The sequence below is a fragment of the Sinohyriopsis cumingii genome, chromosome 3 (assembly GCF_028554795.1).
Source record: "Sinohyriopsis cumingii isolate HCF-2022 chromosome 3, ASM2855479v2, whole genome shotgun sequence".
NCBI classification, from domain to species: Eukaryota; Metazoa; Mollusca; class Bivalvia; order Unionida; family Unionidae; genus Sinohyriopsis; species Sinohyriopsis cumingii.
Window position 1 is genome coordinate 118,305,538 of NC_142963.1, and position 22,236 is coordinate 118,327,773.

General features: G+C 35.1%; 1 protein-coding gene across 1 annotated transcript; it reads left to right on the top strand.

Moving 5' to 3' along the window:
- Positions 1-12,333: 12,333 nt before the first annotated feature.
- Positions 12,334-21,277, top strand: LOC149803673 (dual oxidase maturation factor 1-like). The gene is made up of 10 exons (XM_089953449.1): positions 12,334-12,423; positions 12,639-12,874; positions 13,446-13,503; positions 14,655-14,789; positions 16,061-16,153; positions 16,559-16,712; positions 17,087-17,301; positions 18,007-18,123; positions 19,051-19,292; positions 20,111-21,277. The coding sequence occupies exons 2-10, from the start codon at positions 12,701-12,703 to the stop codon at positions 20,591-20,593; spliced, it is 1,671 nt and encodes a 556-aa protein (XP_089809575.1). The 5' UTR covers positions 12,334-12,423; positions 12,639-12,700; the 3' UTR covers positions 20,594-21,277.
- Positions 21,278-22,236: the final 959 nt, after the last annotated feature.

A 22,236-nucleotide genomic window follows, 5' to 3' on the forward strand; every position in this document is an offset into this window, starting at 1 on the left:
GGCAGTGGCAGGTTGTGCCCCTTTCTATCTCTCTCTCTCTCTCTCTCTCTCTCTCTCTCTCTCTCTCTCTCTCTCTCTCTGAGGAAGATAGTGAACGAATAAGTTCATGATTTCCAAAAGTCAATATCGTTTGAATTTCCAACTGATGGATTGATTTTAATATCAAATGATATTATTATAATCCTTTAGAAATTTTTTTGAAAGAATCGATCTGACAAAGTGTCCCCTCATTCTGTGGAACCACTTCTGCATTTGTTCAGATATAAAGTGAGGGGAATCATATGATTACATTTTTTAGAGGAATTACAAATTGCTATTGGATTTCTCTGTAGAACAAGATCATTGTGAATTCATTGAAAAAAAAGTGTCATTATTATCATTGTGATGCATCAATAAGTTTGGTGCACCAACCTATTGAAGACTATTGGCACATCAGCACATTCAATACTGGAATTAATTCGGAACACGTTTGACATACCCTATAGGATTATTTTCGATTTAATTCACAATCTGTTGATTTTACTGAACGTGTTGGTATTGCTTCTTTCTGTTACATAGTTTAAGAACATAAAGACGTAGCAATAGATGTAGGCAATGGGTTAGAAGAGCAGGGCGATCAAGAAATGATATCATGGATACGTAGGTCACAAATAACGATGCAACATTCGGATGGGGATATTAAACGTAGTGGCTACGACATAAATGGAAAGTAAGAGCTGTCTAGGTGACATCCTTACACATGCTTGACAATTATCCTTTTGTCCGAGGTCTATTCACTTCCTTAGCTCTCTTATCATATGTATTGACATGTATATTAAAACCGACAGCATCTTCAGAAGCAATGGCAAATAATTCACCGTCGCCTTTCTTTTGAATGGTATCAACCATTTATAAGTAAATGGAAGGAAGGAGTGATCAGTTGATAGATAAAAAGAATTAACTGACCGACGGACATAAGGCTTGTAGAATGGAGGGACGTGTTGATAGGTAATAAGATGGATTGATAGACAGGCATATGTTCAGACAGGTACGGATAAATGACAGGAAGAAAAATGAAAAATAAAGATTGGTCGACATAGACGGACAGACGAAGATAGATTTATTGGTGACTAAGTGATCTACCTGTGCAAAGAGCGTGAGAAGTGCGTTCGAGCCAAGAATAAATGTATCAACATATTCAAACCATGGCCTTATAAACATCTTAGATCTGATGGGAAATTGAAGATATAATTCCTTTCAATTGATATCACACACATACACACACACACATCACAGCAGAAGTTTTATCAGGAAACTGTCCATTTTACGGAAGCAAAATCTTCAGTTGTAGAGATACATGGAGAAAAACAACAATTGCATTCTTTTATATGAGAATTGTTTGATACATTGGATAATCAAGTTTTATTCTAAATGCTATAGACAGTCAGACCAATTTCATATAACATGATTTTATTAGATACACTTTAGTCTGTTTTCAAGTTAGTCATTATATAACTGTACAGAAGAATTTAGCTCTTTTAGCTGTTGAATACATTAAGGGATGAGAAAATGTTTTAGTTCTTACAGTTCTGTAAGATTCGTCTTGTCGGACACTGATTCATATACGAACTTGGCTATTATGATAATAATCTTGAACAGTAGTTCCGATGAAATGATGAATTATGTAATGGTGAACTACACATGATCACATGCTTCGGCAGACTGGGAGGGGCGGTCCATGCGTGGTGACTCCTTGATCATCCGACAGAGCTGTCGGACAGAAGATAGATTGGAGTCGTCATCTGGACGCTGCATGTTATATGTCCAGGGTTTCTGTAAAAATACTCAGTATCACTATTTAAGTGAAAAGCCAAAACTGACCACATATATATTGAAAGATCATCGGCTTCACATACAAAGACCGTGTCACCAATGAAGAAATACGGCAAAGGATCAAAAAGCCATTGGGCCTCACGAAGAGCTCATAATCACAGTGAAAAACGTAAACTGCAGTGGTATGTGCATGTCTCACTATCATCAGCACTTGCCAAGACAATCCTGAAAGGCATTGTACAAGGAAGAACAAAGAGAGGCAGGCAAAGAAAGAAGTGGGAAGATAACCTTTCGAGAGTGGATAAGCATGACATTGAGCGACTCATTGAGAAAGACGGAAAATTGAGAGGAATGAATGAAGCTGGTGTTTCGGTCTTGTGCGGTGCCCCAACGGTCTACCAGACTACGGGGACCGATGATGATGATGATGATGATGATGATGAAGACGATGATGGTGATGGTGATGATGATGATATTGAAAGAACTAATTGCAATGTGAAGATCAAATTAATTCCATAAAAGCATCAATTGCCTGCATCCTTTTAAACGAAACAAAACCGAGAGACCCGAAACATTCATTTCGTTAGCATCCTTTATCTAAAGGAAATAGATTATATACTTGTGAATGTTTCCAAAACGTTTGCTGTTTAATTTGTAACTTTAACAGAATAATATCACACGCGAATTATACTTTTTTGTTTTTAAAAAAGAGACACAATAACAAGAAAACGATATATTCACTATTTTATATATGAGTTAGTTCATGCGAGTACCGGAGCTAGATGAGATTAAGCAAAAAATGTTGGGAAACTCCCAACAAAATCATGACGTCACAATATTCGTACTTCATGATTGCACGAAAGAGATTTGCCAATTTCACGAGTGACCGGTACTGGATTCAAGAGATCTCTTTCCACGTTTTTCATGCATTCTGGAAAGGAGAATATTATTAATATAAGTTAATATTAAAATAATATTTAAAAACTCACAACTTAAGAAATGTATATAATATAATTTTTCATGTATTTATCGTAACTGATCAATTTGATTATTCTTTTCTGATCGACTAATGAATCCAAACGTAAAATACCTGAATATACACGATATTTTGAGAAAAATCTCTTATATGTACTTAGTAAATTACAAATTATTAAATCTAATAAGTATTTCATATATTTGTTATCACTTATACCTTCTGTCACACTGGGAGGAGGAGCCAATCGAAGACTTTATTTCCGCGAAATAGTGCAAAGTGGGCAGAAGAGTTGTGTAAAATAAAAATGATTATGTGCAACAATTTAGGTTCTGTGGCACAACCATTAGAACTGTAAGTACACTTCATATGTTTACATGGCTGTCCGTGCGAAACCGATACAAATCCCATTATCGCATGTTTGTCCACTATTTTTCCTTATTCCTTCAACTAAATTTATATTTAGGAAAATTTACATTGTAAAAATTAGAATATGACAAAATTAACCTGTTTATCTGCGATATTATAATCAAGCCTTTATGTAATGAAAGTTTGTAGAAGTACAATCAGTCATTAAAAGATAGCGAGAAGGCTTAATTACAAGAAATGAAAAGTGTAAATTGTGTTCATTTTAATAGGAGGATAAACTTATGGAACACTTTTGGTAGGATTTCTGCACCACATCTCATTCTCTTTCGTTATTATCGAATGATAAACATAAAGACGTAAAATCCAACACTGGGGAGGAAGTGAATATGACGACGTAGTCATTGAAAACAAAACAGAACTGAGGTCAGTTCAAGGAAAGTGGACAATTTTATCAGAAAGAGGTGGCATTGCGGGGAAAATTATATTGCCAGTCGGAACCAACATGCTATTTATGACATCTTAAACATGAGACGAATGTTAAGTGATGAGAAAGAGGAGGCAAACTATTGCCAGTCTGCTGGAGATACTACATGACAGTGGAGTGACCGGAAGGGATATATCGACCAGTTTTGCAAGCACCTACTCTGCTTATCAACTTGAAGCAATCAGAAATAGCGCACCCTATTTTCTTGCAATAGGTGTACGTCGGAAGAGATAAAGATTTCTGGTGAGTCTTTTCGGACGTTTGATTCTTATTAGTTGTACTGGATTGAAATTTGTAAGTACTTGCTTGAGACTGAGTTGGTGGCTTACTATTCATCTGCTGAGAAGAAAACTTTCTGACAAATGAAACTTTGTGAGCCAAGGAATATTCGTCAGTTATACGAACAGCGTCTTCTAAAGTATCTGTCTTGTTTTCATCAAAGTGAATTTGACGTCACTATCGACGCACTTCTTTAACTCTTCGACGAATCTGAGTTTTCTAAGTTTGTTATAATCTTTGTCAATCTCTTTAGATGTACATACATGTCAGATAGTTGTTATTTTCACTAGCAAACTCGACATAGGTTTGCTATTTTCTTTTCATCAATCCCAAACCTCTGTCGAGATGCCTCAAATTCTAGCTCATAACCCTTCAAGACGCATTCTTTAACCAAACCATAATCAACACTTACTTCTTCTGACAATAAAGTATAAACCTCACGCGGTTTGCCAATAAGTACACTCTGTAAGTACCAATCTGCTATTTATGTTAACATCAAAACTGAACTTCCATGAGCGGGGTGTATTATGCTTGCCAGATGAAATTCATTTAGTTTGATAGCCTTTACATCTCTCTTTCTTCTTTTTGTATTGACAATTTCGTTTGAATAACTCCATCTTCATTTGAATCTCTCTCTCTCTCTCTCTCTCTCTCTCTCTCTCTCTCTTCCTGCACTTGTAACTGCATTTTCTTCTCTTCTCTGTTTCCGTCAAAGTCCATAACAAGTCTTATTATCAAAAGTTTTAGTAGTAATTGTCAACACATACGTAAGCATCTATTTATAGATCCTATGTTATTTTACGCTCTTAATATTTCTAAAACAGGTCCACGTCACTTAGGCAAAATCTAACTAAATCTAATGTGAAATTGCTACAATTTACAGCCATTAATAATAATAATTGCACACACAATTAAGCCGGAACTAAGTTGTCCTTTCAATGTCCGTGGTATGCCTATTTAATCATAGGTTAATCGGACTTCTGTTTTAAGAACAAGTTAGAACAGAAATTACTGCAGATTACTGTAATGTTTTTACATGGAAAAAGTCATTATTTTACTTTAGTGTGCAAAATAGTATGAATTTGATAGGGACTATTTTGGACAACTCAGTTAATCGTCAGTACTGTCACTTTTCCATTTTGTACATTTTTACTTAATCAAAGGTATGAATGTATAAACAAGAATAATATTAAATACGCATAACACGTACATTGAGAGGACAACTTAGTTCTGTCTTAATTTTGTGTTCAGATGAATTTTCCTGGGCAGTCTAAACGGTTGGCTTGGTTACCGCCATAGATGAAGCCGAGATGGACAAGTATCGATTAACCAGAAGAGGTCATTTGGCGTAAACATGAGTCTACAAATACGGGTGCAGAGAGTGTAGTGGCAGACAGTTGACAGAGTGGCAACGTATGAACAATCAGGTAGAACAGAATTGCGGCCTTATATTTAAAATCAATTCAAAAGCAGACATTATTTATCACGTACCCATTATTAAACTTTGTTTAAGACTAGAAAAGTCCAAAACTAAATCAAATTATTATCGTCAAGTAATTTTAAGTAAATTTATTACGACATTGCCGTTGAATTTACTGCCATATAATTAGTATGCAATATTCTTTATAAAACCACGGCTATATCTCACCATACTGCTGACATACACAAACACTAAAATTAATTTTATATTGACGGCTCCCGCTACAGTGTATATATGGGTTACAGTCAATACAATACATTAAGCTGGTATTGTGTATTGGAAGAATATAAACTATTCAATTTAAGATTGCTTATTATATGCATTGTCTCCGGATTTAGATGTTTGATAGTTTCTTTTCAAAACATAGAGAATTAAATCATAATTTTCTCCAGCATTGAGTGACCTGGTTATGTTAACTGTAACAAAGATAGTATTTTATTTTTCCATTAATTTGCAAGATGAACATTAAAGAAATGCAAATAACATGCTATTTCTATCTCTTCCTTTGTATGTCTGTGTCTTTTTGTCTCATTTCTGGAAGTTTCAGATATATGGAGGTCAAATTGATATACGCAATGCATAATTATTCGCTAATTCTGAATGTTCATACTTTGTAATCTATGTACGTCTTTGTTATGCATAGATGTTGAACACTATCTTTTTATATGAAAGGTAAATACATTGAACTCCAACCCGGCCTCTGTGCTCTGGCAAAGAAAAGAAAATTAAACAAATAAATATAAAAAAAAACTAACAACAAAAAATCAAACGTTTCACCAATGTTTATTCTTATTTTACAAAATTAACAATGAAATATCAGATCAGAATATTCATTTCTGAAAAAGAGGCACTAATTTAAAATAAATGAATATATTGTCTTTTAAATATCATATTCATTTTTCACATATCTGTATTTTGTATTTTCTTAACCGAGGTTCAAATACTCATAGCTAATGATCATTACTGGTAACAGTAAGACAGCAGAATAATAATGTAGCCCAACGTTAAGTACTTCTTGTATGATCATTGGTATTTATTAATATCGGATATAATGCAAAAGGATACTAGAAAACAATTTTGTATTTTAAGATATTTACATGTGAAGACTGGAGACTAAACAATGCCTGCTATGATCTATTTTTACACTTTGAAGAGTATGAACTTCCATTTTTAGAATTCAAAGACTACGTCAGAATTTTACGTCTATAATAGACTGGGACGGATTAAGGCTTTTGGAGGCTCTGGGCACAGCCAACATAGGGACCCATAGCTATCCTGTCTTGTCCATAGATATGGTTACAGTACCATTAACAAAACTCCTGTGAAATCAGACGATAATATGCGGGCCCCTTGAGCTTCGGGGGCCATGCCTGTGAAATCAGACGATAAAATGCGGGACCTCATGAGTCTCGGGGGTTCTGGGCACGTTGCCCACTTTGCCCTATGGATAATCCGGCCCTGCGAATAGGTAATTCAAGGGCAGTGATTACATTCATGTGAAAATCTTTATTTACTTTTATCAATAATCTATTCCTTGTTTCTATATCGACAACGCCTTACAGACACTTCTTTGCTTGAGAACTCCCGCGCGTGTTATTGTTTCGTTTCGATTACGTGTAAAATAAAGTGCACAGGGTTTAGAAATGTAAAACAATGTACTAATTTCGGTTAGAACATATCTTGCAATGAAGCCATGTTTCTGAGTTAATCGAACATAATAAATAATAATAATAATAATAATAATAACAATAAGTAGAGCAATTATAATAGGTTTGCAATTGCAAAATCCCTCGCTTTACTATATATTACAATCCAGCTGGCAACAAAACAAAACCCCGACCACCCAATTATTATTATTATCATTATCATTATTATTATTATTATTATTATTATTATCATCAAAGCTAAAACAAGAAATCAGTTATAAATAAAGAATTGAATAGAATCTTTCATCAGTGTTGATAGATGTTTGCAAGGTGTTGTACTTGTAATGAAAGAATGGGACCCTAGCATTGTCTACAGATCCGACAATTTTCAACTTGCACTCGATTAATTAATTTTAACACATTAATTAAAACCTACCAACTGCATATTCTGTCTAACCATTGGCATATGTGTGCATTCATACACTACTACCACTTGGGTGCACATAATATTTCGGTCAAGGGCCAGATTGCGTTTTCTAACACCCTTCGAGGGCCGCAAACACTAATTTCTTTAATATAATTACTGTTCACAGGCCAGATTTCTGTGTTGTTTTAATTTGCCATGATCGCAGGACAGAACATGTTCGCGGGCCGGATCCACGGGATATGCACTCCTGCACTAATAGGAACACTTAAGTTGTTCATTCCAACATACTCGCTCACGTACGTATACATGTATTTACAAAGAGGTATTATGTGAACGATTGACAATCGTAGTGGAATGGTAGGTACAGTATATTTAGATGTATGGGTAACAAGGCGAGCGTCTAATCCAGCTTTGTTGTTTTGAGTCACTTTATACATGCGTGCAATTAACACAACTTCCTTGTTATGCGTACGTTTAGTACTTTATGTATGATGTGTACGTTTATTAATATGGATGACGCATAGGGCTGGCGCACGGGTATGTTTACCCCCTAGGGAAAGCTTCCACCATACGAACACCCCCCCCCCGGGGTGTCGCTTACGTTACACGTTAGGCCTCAAAATTTATTATTTTCGTTATTTAGTCTACATATTTAAAGACAATACATGAATAATTTGACTTTGTACTTCGTGTATGTCTCTCTCTCTCTGTGTGATTTGGATTTTTAACGCAGCTTTTAACATTTTTGCAATCATATCGCTACGATGTATGCAGCGAGGCAGTTTATAGTAATGTCTAGAACTAGGGCATCATGCCGCAGACATGTAGCATGATGTCCCACAGAGTCACATTATCCTGACACCAGGCCGACTAGTCCTAACACTAATCTCTTAATGCTGAGCGCCAAGCGAGGCAGCTATTGTACCATTTTGATAAAATTTTGGTATGACTCGGCCGGGGTTCGAACCCACAATCTTCTGCATCCGATGCAGATGCTCTAACCACTGGGACACCGGAGCGGTTTGTACATCGTTTTTGGCGCCTCAAAATATTGGCGTCCTAGGCGGACGCCTAGTTCGCCTATTGGGTTAAACCGGCCTTGCATGATGCAAATAGTTTCAACTCAACGACTAGTATAACTATAATGTATTTGGACACGTAATTGTATGCTTCAAATTATCAGTGAACAAGGTTTAAAATCTGCATGCGAATTAGTCATGACTTTAAAAGTGATTTGCAATAAAAGTTATTTGTTGAAATAAATTTCATGAATTCCCCCAAACGAAAGTTACAGCAGACTTCTAATAATCTGTACTTAAAAATGGATGCAAACTAAATTAAGTCACTGCATTTGCCAGTGACAGGATGTGCCCCTCCTTCCATCACTCTTTCTCTTTCTCTCTCTCTCTCTCTCTCTCTCTCTCAGCAAAAAAGTGAACGAATGAATTCATGTTTTGCAAAGGCCACAGCGTTTGTGTATCCAAAGAGTAGACTGATTTTGAGATCGAAATGGAAAACACTATAGTATGCTTTTCTTTTGGTACAATAAGTGCGAAAAAAAGTCGGCTTTTTAGGCATGGCTGCACTGTTTACTTTCTCTACTGACTGTGTAATCAACATCAAGTGGCCTATGATAACCAAGTTCTTTCATGGCAACATGCTATAACCGTCTCGACTGGTTCTCCAAAATTCATATTCGACGTTGGAGGCTGCTACTTTCAATCTGTGTACATATGACCATTCGAAGTCTTAAAACACGAAAATAAACTAGAAAAGGAACTCAAGATATAAACATTAAGCGGAAATAAAACCAATTAGCCAGTTTAACCTTAAATATTACTGTACTCATTGGGGTTTAAAAAAGCCGATCAAACAAGAAATGTAATCATTGATAAAATAGTTAACATATCGAATTAACAATCGGGGTACGATATTACATATTGCGGTTAAGGCATATATGAAACGTTTATGCTGTCTTGGTGATATTCTTGTCCTTCACATGCATGTAAATTATCTTTTATTCGCTTCTTTAACTCTCTCATCATCTGTTCTGACATTGCATGTCAACACTGAGAGAATCTTCAGAAGCAACGACGAATAATTTACCTTCACTTAAATTTGGAACAGTATGAACCGTTTATAAGTATATAGAAGAAACGAGTAATGAATGGATATATCAAAACACTGACAGACGGACAGATGGCTTGGGGAATGAAGGGACTTACGAATAAAAGGAGAGAGATTGATAGATACGTATGTGTGCATATAGATATGGGGATAGACATATAAATAAAACGAAGAAAACTGAATTTTGCTCGATAAATATAGACATACCTATATGTCGATTTATTGTGTTACTAAATGATCTACATCTGCCATGCACATAAAAAATTGTTTATGCAAAGAATAAATTAAAACAGTTAAACCAAGACTTCCTGTCAGTTTTTGATTACATGCGGAATGGAAGATTATAATTCCATCAAATTGTTCGTAATCTCTCTCTCTCTCTCTCTCTCTCTCTCTCTCTCTCACACACACACACACACACACACAGCAAAGAACATCACGTCACACTCGAATTAGATGAAAATGTCAGAGTAGAGAGACTCCATAGACAATTTGTGCCATTTGAAATAAGTGTCAAAATATGAGTGTTTCCATACTATTTATTAACAAAGGCGGAAAAGAGGGAATTATATTAACTTTGATGTGCGTATTAAATTTTTGGCTGTTAGATAAAGTTAATCCTGATTGTTTAAACTAATCGAGGGGTGTGGGTTTCCCAGAAAAATTCAAGGTTTTAGGTCTTCTTCCTAGCGACATTAGTCAGTCCAAGTTTGTGAATATCTCAGTCTTATGTGATATGTATCATATATCCTTGGAATGGATTTTACTATATATTGAAATGTTAAGTCAAGGAATTGCTAGTTATCAAGTAATATACTTAAGACAAGACTTGAGGTTCATTCATTCATTAGTGTAATAAAGCTGTAAATTCTTTTCCAAGCAAGAAATCGGCACATGGCGACAGAGATAATCCAGTTATTGATTTATAGCGTATTGGGTCGCATTACTAATTACTAAGATGTCTAGTTGCGTCATGGTTCCAGTTAGAAATGCGGCCAGCAGTTAGGAAAAATACATTAATTTTATGATGATAGGGTTGTATTATACAAGTTGCTAACCTACCATATTAGCCTAAGTCAGCTGGGTTAAGATAAGGCGATATCTGACATAACAAACTTGGGAATATTGTTAGACTCCAGAAGAAAACAGAACAATGTTTATGTTGCGTTTTGTTTATTTGAAAGAAACAATAGCTCCATATGTGTACCACACAGTGGGAAATGAGAGCAGACAGCCAAGTTACGGTTGATGACCGTAAGAGGCTGGAGAGAGAGAGAGAGAGAGAGAGAGAGAGAGAGAGAAGGAATAGAAATACAGAGACTCTGACCTATTAAAAATGTTGACTTTGAGAAGACCCACAGCTAATGATCATTACTGACGTTGGAAATTCAAAACAAGAATAAAGTTGGAAGAAACGAAGTACTCCATGTATGAGCCATGGTATTGGTCACTTGCTATATGACGCAAAAATCTACTGGAAGAAAACGCCTGTATTAATTCTATACGAGTGAGTTCGAGTCTCGGGAAAGACGGATGTAGGTATGTGAGAAAGATTGCCAGTAGTTTCCCGTGCGTCGTAATCTGCCCTGGGTTTTTCACGATTGTGACGTTTCTGCATGGCAACATGAAGTGCAAACAAACAAGTTTAAACTTCCTTTTACAGAAATCAGTGCCTAGATTACAATTTCACGTCAGTGACAGGTGATTTAAGAAGCCAGTGGTAATGAATACATGCATATAACGTTGTATCTCGAATAAGCTTATGTTGCACATATATCTGCAACTGTATTGAATGGCAGAATTACATTGAAGGGCCGTAGTAAATATTTATCACGATAAATCTAAATCTTTTAAGACAACTATGTATTTCGCTTGTAAAAGTGAGTAATTTGTTTAGTACGTGTAGAAAACAAACGAGAATGCAAAATATACCTTGCTGCCCAATACCAATAAGCATAAAGCGGTACATAGAAACAAATGCGTACAAAAATCAAAATAAAATGAACTAAAATAAACTAAAGCATGTCAGGAATGAATTATATAAGTTTTTGTTATATGCATTAAATTATTGCCACACGTTATTTATGGTCTATACACATATTTTTAAAATATATTTATGTAAAGTCATTTGTAATATAAATGGCTACACGAATGAAAAAATTAATAAGCCGATTTAGGATGGGTTGTTTCTTCAGAGAATGTTCTTAGAATTATTGCTTTAGTGCTGCGATTTAACGGCCAGAGATTGTATTGATACAGTTAGAAACCGGGGTAGTTTGAAAATTAATTGCAGGAATTCTCCTATCTTCTGGTACATGCTAATCAATTGCTCAGCAAATCCTGGAATGGCACAATAACATTTTGACTTCTGTATTTTTAGATTCCATGCAACATATGCTTCAGATATTTATAGCCTCAAATAGGTATATTTGTTGACAGACTTTATGTTAATAAGTACCAGGTAGGGTCTTTTTAAGAATAATCAAATATCACTAAGGACATCATATTTCGGTATACGCTACCGCAATGATTCTATAACTGAATGAAAAGGAAAGTAGTTGGAAACTAGGACACTTATTATTTGGAAATTTTACCATTTAATGGTATACTTGCGTAATTGCAAAACAGGAAGTCTTTGGAATATACATGGAAAATAACTTGTTTATAAATAGCATGAGGAAGTCGATGTGCAAATACTTCATAAATTAACTCATTATTCAATAACTCACCAATAAAAATGCTTGCTCGTTTGAAAGTTGTGCATATAAGCAGCGCAATTACAAGATAAGTAACCATTAAGCGAAATAGGCAAGAGAGCAACTACAGGTATAGGTCCTTTTGAAACATACATATTATTTGTTGATTAGAAGTTCTGTAATCTTTGCATAGTCTTTTACTTTTTCTAGTCTCTCATTGTAAATTGTACACTTAGAACCTTCTTGAAATTTATGTACACACACCTATGAATTTATCAGTTTATACAGGAAATTCAGATGTCAAATTTTCTAACAAGTTTACTTTGATTTTTTCGATCTTTTCAGATATTTTGTAGCAACAGTGGCCTTACTTGCAACATATTTTGTTATTCATTTTTCCAACAAGAATGTCTTCATCCCCGGATCTATATTCAGCATTCCGCACGAATGGTGGCCCCACCGTGTACCCTGAAATAAGGACCGCCTGGCAGGCGGACATCTTGGGATCTGGGCTCATCTTTGCGTTTTGCATTCTTGCAGTATCTTTTATTGTTATCATACCTGGCATAAGAGGAAAAGAGGTAAGTTAACCCTACTCCATTATTATTTGAAGTACATTCAAACAACTGTTACTTTGTCATGCATCCATCGTATTTTATCCATTTAAGTATGCAATTATTCAGCGTGGAGAGCGAGAGAGAGAGCGAGTTAAGAGAGAGAGAGAGAGAGAGAGAGAGAGAGAGAGAGAGAGAGAGAGAGAGAGAGAGAGAGAATGGTTATTGAAAGTAACTACTATGAAATAGACTGTTCTTTAAAGGTTGTGGAAAATGTTTTCCACTGTTTTTCACCATGATAATAAATGTCAACAATAATATTTTTTGCTGCTAATATGGATTCCCCATTTTGATTAGATATGTTTAAAATGTATACATATCGTTCAACTTATTTTGCAGGTTTCACCCAAGGTTATTCCTCCGTTTTCATGTAACGCACAACTTTTATAAAGTGTCCTCTCTCTCTCTCTCTCTCTCTCTCTCTCTCTATCTATCTATCTATCTATCTATCTATCTATCTATCTATATATATATATATATATATATATATATATATATATATATATATATATATATATATATATATATACCTTTTCAGAGTGTATTTACCATCGTCAGAGTTCTAACAACTTTGTTTATCGGAGCAGTGATACTACGTAAGTATTCAGTACAAATATTCGTGTTGACTGTATTATGTACGCATTCGTGATGACTATATTATGAACGCATTCGTGATGACTATATTATGTACGCATTCGTGATGACTGTATTATGTACGCATTCGTGTTGACTGTATTATGTACGCATTCGTGATGACTATATTATGTACGCATTCGTGATGACTGTATTATGTACGCATTCGTGATGACTGTATTATGTACGCATTCGTGATGACTGTATTATGTACGCATTCGTGATGACTATATTATGTGCATATTCTTATCAATTAAATTCCAAATACGTGTATCGGGATTGGCTTATAATCCGGATGTGAATTTCATTGAGAAACCTTATCACGTTAAGACAGATTCACAGACGTGGTGAGATATTGTTTCTAAGAGTAACGCCAGATACCAATATTTACTCCCGGACTTTATTTAAATCATACAAACTTTTGTATTCATTTGTAGCGACGGTCATTAGCAGATAATACAATACATCATTACACTCTGCTGAAGAAACCATTGTTCCTTTAAACGTTATCGATAAATTGTTATCACGTACGACAATACTATGCATGTATTGGTCCTATTTTAATGGAAGCAAATTTCTGGATCACCATTCTGTGTTTGAAAAGAAAAGGTTAGACGTATTGTGTCATTGTGAATGTTATTTCACTGCTTATTTCTGGTGATGAGCTGAGTCAACAGGCTTTTTTACATCGAATATTTGAAGTCTTCTTATCATGTGGGTTTATTTCTTCGTCATTTATGCGGTTTGTCTTGTCTGAGATCTCGATTTATTCCAGATTTTATATATATATAAATATTTCAAACAGTATCATGTTATAATGAAATGATTAGATAGCTCCTACTCCACAGTGTAATTTTGTTTTTACGTGTTAATATTTTAATGTTTTTCTAATCATCGTCGCACGAAAATCGCCATTTCAATATTGGAATTTTGTACGGCTTGCACTGAAACTATACATAAACCTGTCGTCTTTTAAATGGTATGGGTTTCTCTTGAAGCAAGAAGTGACACACTAATACAGGCCTTTCTTATAAATTTTAGTAGGTGCGAAAAGAGTTCCTCTTTTCTTAAATAAATATTTTCTTTGCCTACTGAATTTAGTCTTTATTTTCAGTGACCAACTTTGGCTTCACTTGGGATACGGCTGATATATCAACTCATACAAAATACAAGGCTGGTATTAGCGATGGAATACAGGCAGATGTAGGTGTTTTCATTGGATTGAGAGGAATAAACATCACGCTGAAAGGTACAAATTTTACGTTTTCTACCAACAGTCATCACTAGAAACACTCTAATACGACCTAAGCGCAGAATATTAGTAAGCATTTTTTTTTTTTTTTCTGATCTCGCTGTAACGACAAATGTTTAAGAAATATTGTATAATGTTAGCTGGTGAAACTATCAAAGTTTCCTCAGCATTTCGTTACGCTACCCACTGTGCTACTGATAACGTCCGCGTCCAGGAAGTAGATTTACTAGATATTACAGGGATATGACGATTATTGATTTCCCAAAAGACTTGATATTAATATATATAAAAAACTAAAATTAATCTCCTCATTAGATTGGGATATAAACTAAACATGCTTATATTCATTAGAGTAAGAGAAACTTTAAGCATTGAAAAACAGATGTTTCACAGCATATCTTGCACCTCATGCTGCTAATTAGAAGATGCCTGGTATGCCCCTGATAGCAAAAGCGCGGTTGAAGAGTCCATATTGCTAATTTGTCATTAGGAACTTACATTCAGGATATAAAAAAGTCAATATTTTGCTGGCAACTATGTTGCATAGATTAAAGTTTACGAAATGTTAAATTGACACAATTAAAACCATTTACAAGCCAATTTTCAATTTTTGCATCTCTAAAATATTGAATACTCTGTTTTGTATTTATCCACCAATAAAGTGGTTCTCTGCCTGTAAAATAATTCGCGGTCCGATGCTTATATGTATCGTTACAACCGAAGTCAACTTTCTTGCAGTGTTGTGGTTCTTTGATTTACACGAAGATAAGTGTTGAGCCAAACACGAAGGTTCCTACGCTTTTATTTCTTATTGTAATATCACCAAATTTCTTCACGGATGCCTACTCTTCATACCTAGTCTGCACCAAAACCTTATCAGCTATTATTAAGTATTGAATTGAAACTTTTACTTCTGTCTAACTTTCGATCACTTCGAACGGGGAAGTCTCTCGGAAAAGGTAGAGACACGAGAATTAAATAATACTGTTGAAATATTGCAAGCCAAATATTCTCGCGACAATTACTTTAGTTCGAATTTAGCGACGAGACAATGTTTGAGGAAAGGTGATTTAATTTAACGGCGGCTAAAGTATATTGAATGAGAACCAACACAAGAGAACTTGCATAACTGTGTCGCGAATATGCTGCATTTTGTCTAATCCCGCAAACGTGCTGATGCGAGAAAAATCATGTTTACTAGATTTCATTACGTAAGGGATCTGCAACATTCAAGAAAAAATTAACACAAACCCATTTTTAACTTATAGGAAAACCCGAACATCAATTAAATGAGACCATCAACTACAATGAGCACTTCTCATGGGAAGGGGCACAGGGTCGTTTTGGATATGGACCGTACGGTAAGACACATGTTCCTAAAGGTCATTACATGACACAGTAAAATTATCAGTCTTGGAGTAGAATAATCAGACACCGTCTTCACCTGCTGATTCTTTCAAGGTTTTCGATATTAATGATTCAATTAGCAATTAAAATTCTTACTTTAGTATGGAGCGAAAATATGTTATTTAGAGACTTAAGTCTGTACAATCTCATCCACATAGGTTACCAATTAATACAATTTTTCCATTTTAATTTCTTTGACCGACATTGATAATTATGATAATTATTCATCATTGGTCAGTCTCGTGATTTTATAAATCACGTTACTACTACCACTATAACTACTTCTACTACTCATATTATTCTTATTGAATGTGTTATTATTGTTATTATTATTTATGTATTTATTGTTTTCATTAAAGCTAGCCGCATCAATCAGGAATACCGTGCCGCACAATTCCGCGGTCTTCCTCAGCCTATCCTCTGGATCGCTGAATACTTTGTCTTCGATGAAGAGGGTGTTCGTTGGGGACGATTTTACAGAACTGCTGGGTTTTATTCGGAAATTCTGTTGTGGTAAGATAGCACAATATATTAATACCTTTCCATCAAGACAAATTATGAAAACGTTTGCAAATCTTTAAGGCCTACATCCAGTACACATATATACAACCGTCGGTACAATGATCAAATTATATGCACACACACACACACACACACACACACACACACACACACACATATGTATATATAGTTTCCTTCGAAAGTGTTTTAATTATTATTTAAAAGAAACATAAAGGTTAACATCATTACCTCGCCTTTGTCTACGTATTATTTGCTTTTTAACATTTTGTTTATTATAAACCCGGAAGTAGGTACCGTTCTATGGCCACTTTCTATATATGTTTACTTCTCATTGTATGTAACAGGATCTATATTACTCATTGCAGGCTAGCTTTCGCTCTGTGGCTTCTGGCCAACATACTGTTCTTCTTGACTCTACGCTACGCTGCATATGTTCTGGGACTGTGTGGAGCGTGCATGATAGGAGCCACACTTGTCTGGTCAAACGTTCGAAATCCTTTTGAGCTCATGATTCCATTCACAGATAAAGACATCCTGAGGTTTTCCTATGGAGGCTCCTTCTGGATATGTATGGCTTCAGGTATTATATTCCACGTAACCTTCACTCAAATCATTCGCAGTATGTGGTATCGCAACGTTGTCCGGACCATGTAGCGAGTGTTTCAACCCGGATCTGAACTATTTTGGCTACCGTTTAAACTTATTTGTCTAGTTCATATTATTCTTATCATTATTATCCATACATGACGAGTTACCATGTAATGATTCGGAAAGAATACAAAAGAAATGTATATTATAAAGATACCAAATTTTATTATTGCCATCTGGGATCCACATATATTTTTGTTCTTGGTGCTACAAGCTATCGATGATAATGCGCTTGAGTTGTCGACATATACCTTGTATGGAAAAAACCCTTTGCCACAGCATGATTGACAAGGTATTCCCTCTTACAGGAAGAAGATGTTCGTTGCTTCGTTTTTGTATTCTGTGTAGAACTTTCATTTGGATTAGTAAGGTTTATATTTAAGTATGACATGGATAGATACTATTTTAAATTTAATGTATCTATTTGATCCACACTAAACGTCAAGCAAATATATGTACATCAAGTGTGAAATAAATTAATTCAATCACTACATAGATCGACCAATCAATTAATCAATCAACAGTACGGCTGACTGAAAATACCAACTGTATTCGCGTCACTCTTATTTTAAATCAGCTAGATTTTCAAGATAACTGAGAAGTATAAGAAACTATCAAGCATTCATTTTTTTTACAGGAATCCTAAGCATTATTATCGCCATTGTCGTCTGGATTGTCAATTGGAAAGCACCTTTAACTGCAGCAGCATTTTTTAGCATAGATGCTCGGTGGGATCAAAGAAAGGATGAAAATGGTTAGTGTTGTGATACTGCTTAGCATGTGTATGAATATCTCGAGAGAGTCGATTCGGAAGCAAACAAACAAACATTATTTAAATTACACAAAGATGCGTATTGTCTGTACAAGCAACGAAACGATGAAACAAAGCAAAACAAAGCTCTGACGAACATTAACATTTCCACCAAACCACAATGTGCTTTATTGATGTTTTCATGTCTAGAATAAAAGAATCATCCATCCAAACAAAATGGGTTATATATTCAAGACTTACGCAGCTGTATGAATGAATATACCCAGCAATGCATCTCATGCTGTGTTATTAATTGCAATGTTAAATAATATCTTTCAATTTATCAATTGCACTGTGAAATAAAGTATTTCATATTTATCACATGTTTGCTTCAAATTGAGTCTTTTAATGTTCACCAATCCTTAGCGCTGACTTAGTTTTGCTCTGAGGTGACGATTCACAGAAAATTATCCAGTTAGATTACAAAAGAACTTCAAACTGGCATAAAAGTATATTTAATATGATACTATTAATTATTATATTTGGACACACCTTTTTATATGATATAATTTTGCGCTATATTGGAAGGAAACCATGAACTTTCTATTCCACTCTCCCGAAGTTTTTTTTACGGCTACGGATGACATGAGTAAATATGGAAATATGTTTGATTTGTTTAATGTCATACAAAAATACAATCTGTTACTGAGAACCATACTGAATTCTGGCTTCTACATCATAAAACGTTCAAGTATTTGACTGAGAATAGCCCTTTAACATGTGATTAAAATGTCCTAAATCTAAAATTACAAAAATTACATTAGATTTGGAGTCTAATTTATGTATTTTGTTCAATTTTATAAGTTCAGAAACTTTATTCTAAAACTGATGTTGTTGTTATTATCACAGAAAAGTATATTCTTTTATCAGATCACAAGGGAACAGTGGAAAGACCAAAACGAGAGAACCTACACCTAGAAGATCTTGATGGTCAACAGTCTGGCAAGAAATCAAACAAGGTTACAAGAAGCTTTGACGACCATGTTCACAATGACTGGGACTCAGACGTCGAGTATTACAGCGATGACGACTTGCCACCTACAGATGAAGAGAATAATGACGGCGATTATTCTTCTGACGAGGGCAATGATAAAGATCATAATCAATGCACGGTAAAATCTGGTCCTCTGTATTGATGATAAGATGATCACATTCTCACTTATTGAGACTCTCAGACTCTCAGACACTCGGACTCTCAGACTCTCAGATCTCAGAGTTTTCCTATTACAAAGATATGCGGTGACTTGGTACTTTAGTTCTTGGGGCCCGATAAGGTACGGATTCAAATTGTACCAAATAATCAGTCTGGTCGGATACCGTAGTGTATTTTTGGGCAAGTCAGTTTGCTCCAACTGCGTTATAGCTAAATTACCTCCTTGTGTTGATGTTCGAGAAAAAACATACCAAACCAAAAGATATTACAGCCAGAAACTCTCGGTTTGCAGGATTGAGTTTTGTATATTCTGATAAAAGACACATTATCATTGATACAAGATATGAAGTTTATACTTTTTACCGTAAACAATTCTGATGAAGGAAAATTGGCCTTTTTAAGATATTAGCTTTACTGCATTATACCGTAGATCTACGAGATTGTTTTGAAACTTTCTTCATTGATTTGGTGCCAAGGAAACACGTCCGTTTTGCATTTCATTTCTCTTAGATAAATAAACCTTTGTTTCATGTTTGAGGAAATTTTTCCTCCTCTGTTAGATTATCGCATATGGATCATTGAAAAGAATTTGATATGCTCAAACGTGGATCTGACCAATGTAGACAGAAGGTACCATCAGTTAATGCAAACACAGATCACAAAAAAATCAATTACATTCTACTCATACCTTTTAAATTAATTAAGTTTTTGTATAGGAATCAAATGGATTATACATGTCCTTGAAATTTATACTTTTACTCATTTGTGTAATTTTAGGAGACGACCACGCCAAAAGTTACCCCATATGGACTCGTAATTCCAAGATCGAGGGCGGGGACAAAAATAATTCCATCTACCGGTACACTCACCGATACTTTATTAATAGGCTCGCCTTCGAATGTATCCACCGGCTCATCAGGTATTGGTTCGGAGGCCGGGTCCATATCTGGTACATCAAATGCGTCCACAGGGATCTCCATACCGATCTCAGAAGGTAGTTCATCCGGTGGCAATATAGGAATTTTCCATGATGATAATGGGATTTCGCAGAGCTGCACAGATGGTAGCATTCCACAAGATAGCACTACCTTTAGATATGTTAACGTCGGAAGAACATCTTCAGCTAAACAAGCAAGAAGTAATAGTGCTGGAAACGTTTGGTCAACACGAGAGTCTACATGGTTTCCAAACGCAAGAAGGAAAAAAGAGAATTCTGGAGTTAGGGTATTTGACAGACATAATCAAGTCTCTCCGGTGTGAAAGCTTCATTGACTAAATTTAGGCGTCAGGACAATTACTGGAAAAACATCTTATGAAGGGAGGGATGAATGAAGAGAAAATCTACTCATCCCTCACATTACTTGCCCATACATATAGATTTAGATATGCGAAATGCATAGTTCCATTTAAGTATTTTGTAACGGTAATTTTCCTACCACAAATTCGTTGACTTGTTCACCAGCTCGTAGAGATTCGCCCTTATGATGCTTTTCTAACAAATAACATTGGATGTAGAAAAGGGCTTGTTTGTGCAGCCAGCATATCGCTGGCGTTCAGATGGACAATACTAAACTTGTGTATGTACGTTTGTATTATGCTGCATTTACTTTTGTCTTCGACATACGTTTGGTAGCATACTATTTCGCATACATGGTCTATGACTTGCACAAACCTGCGTTTTCTTTTTCAAGCAGTTTGGGCAAATTGATCTCTTGTTGAGAGAGAGAGAGAGAGAGAGAGAGAGAGAGAGAAAGAGAGAGAAAGAGAGAGATATCAGAACGCATAAAAAAGAGCAAATCCCGTATAGGGGTTTTGTATCAAATGCCTAGTCGTTGTGTGCCTTTTGTGATAAATTGTTTTACATGATATTTTATTGATATCCGGTTTATTTTGAATTATGGTGTCACAGGTGAAATACGTACGCTAATAAACATATTTAATTTACGAGTCTTGCTTTGTTGGTTCGTTACTTAACATCGATATTTTCTGAATTTGTGAAGTGCAATCAAGACTGTTTACAAGGATGAAACATATGATAATACATGTATGCATGTCTGTCTATTTATCGATCTCTTTCTTTTAAAACATATATATATATATATATATATATATATATATATATATATATATATATATATATATATATTTATGATTGCCTGTCAATCATTGTAATTGTATGTGTATGGGTGCTTATGTACTTATTGCAAACTACTTTGAGTAGTGTATTATTTGTAAATTAATGTCGGTTCTAATCAAAACACTGGCATTATGCGCAGTAACTGTACTGGCTACGTACATGAAAGTGCGATAACTGCTGCAAATTTTAAATGATCCCCATTTCTTTTAAAGATGCCATTGCATTGATATGCCACTTCTTAATTTCTAAAGAATCTAGATCCTATGTTTATATTTGAGAACACTCTAATCCCACGTGCAAATTGGCAACCTATTTGGATGTATGGTCAATAAATAAATGAAGGTTTAGTATAATTCGGATGCAGTCAAAATACAATTAGATGAGGAAAAGAAGTTAAGGATAAAGAAATTAAGGACTTGCTGGAACGTTAACGCCGGAACGCTTTCAAAATAGGCAGGCAAAGCAAAAATGTTCATACGCCTGTCATAACCCTAAAGGCTAAATATGTACACATTTTTCATTCAAATAAAAACCAGAAACTGAACTGACTATTTACCAAAGGTAATAGAGGCATACGATGATAGTCATTAATAAAAAAAATACAGATGACAATAGTTGAGCAAAGAATGAAGTCTACATCTCTTTTACAGAGACGAGGTGACACACCTCGCCTTCAGCGGCGACGGAAGCACAGTACTTAGATAACGTTAATTAACGCACGCGAACGCACTGAGTGTTCGAAAGATAACTTCTGGAACGTGAGAGA

Bases quoted from the DNA above. Each gene is read 5' to 3' on its own strand.
- LOC149803673 (XM_089953449.1), top strand. From the start codon at position 12,701: ATGTCTTCATCCCCGGATCTATATTCAGCATTCCGCACGAATGGTGGC. The intron at 13,504-14,654 runs GTAAGTATTCAG...CTTTATTTTCAG, and splicing joins TATCGGAGCAGTGATACTAC to TGACCAACTTTGGCTTCACT. The intron at 16,713-17,086 runs GTAAGATAGCAC...TACTCATTGCAG, and splicing joins TATTCGGAAATTCTGTTGTG to GCTAGCTTTCGCTCTGTGGC.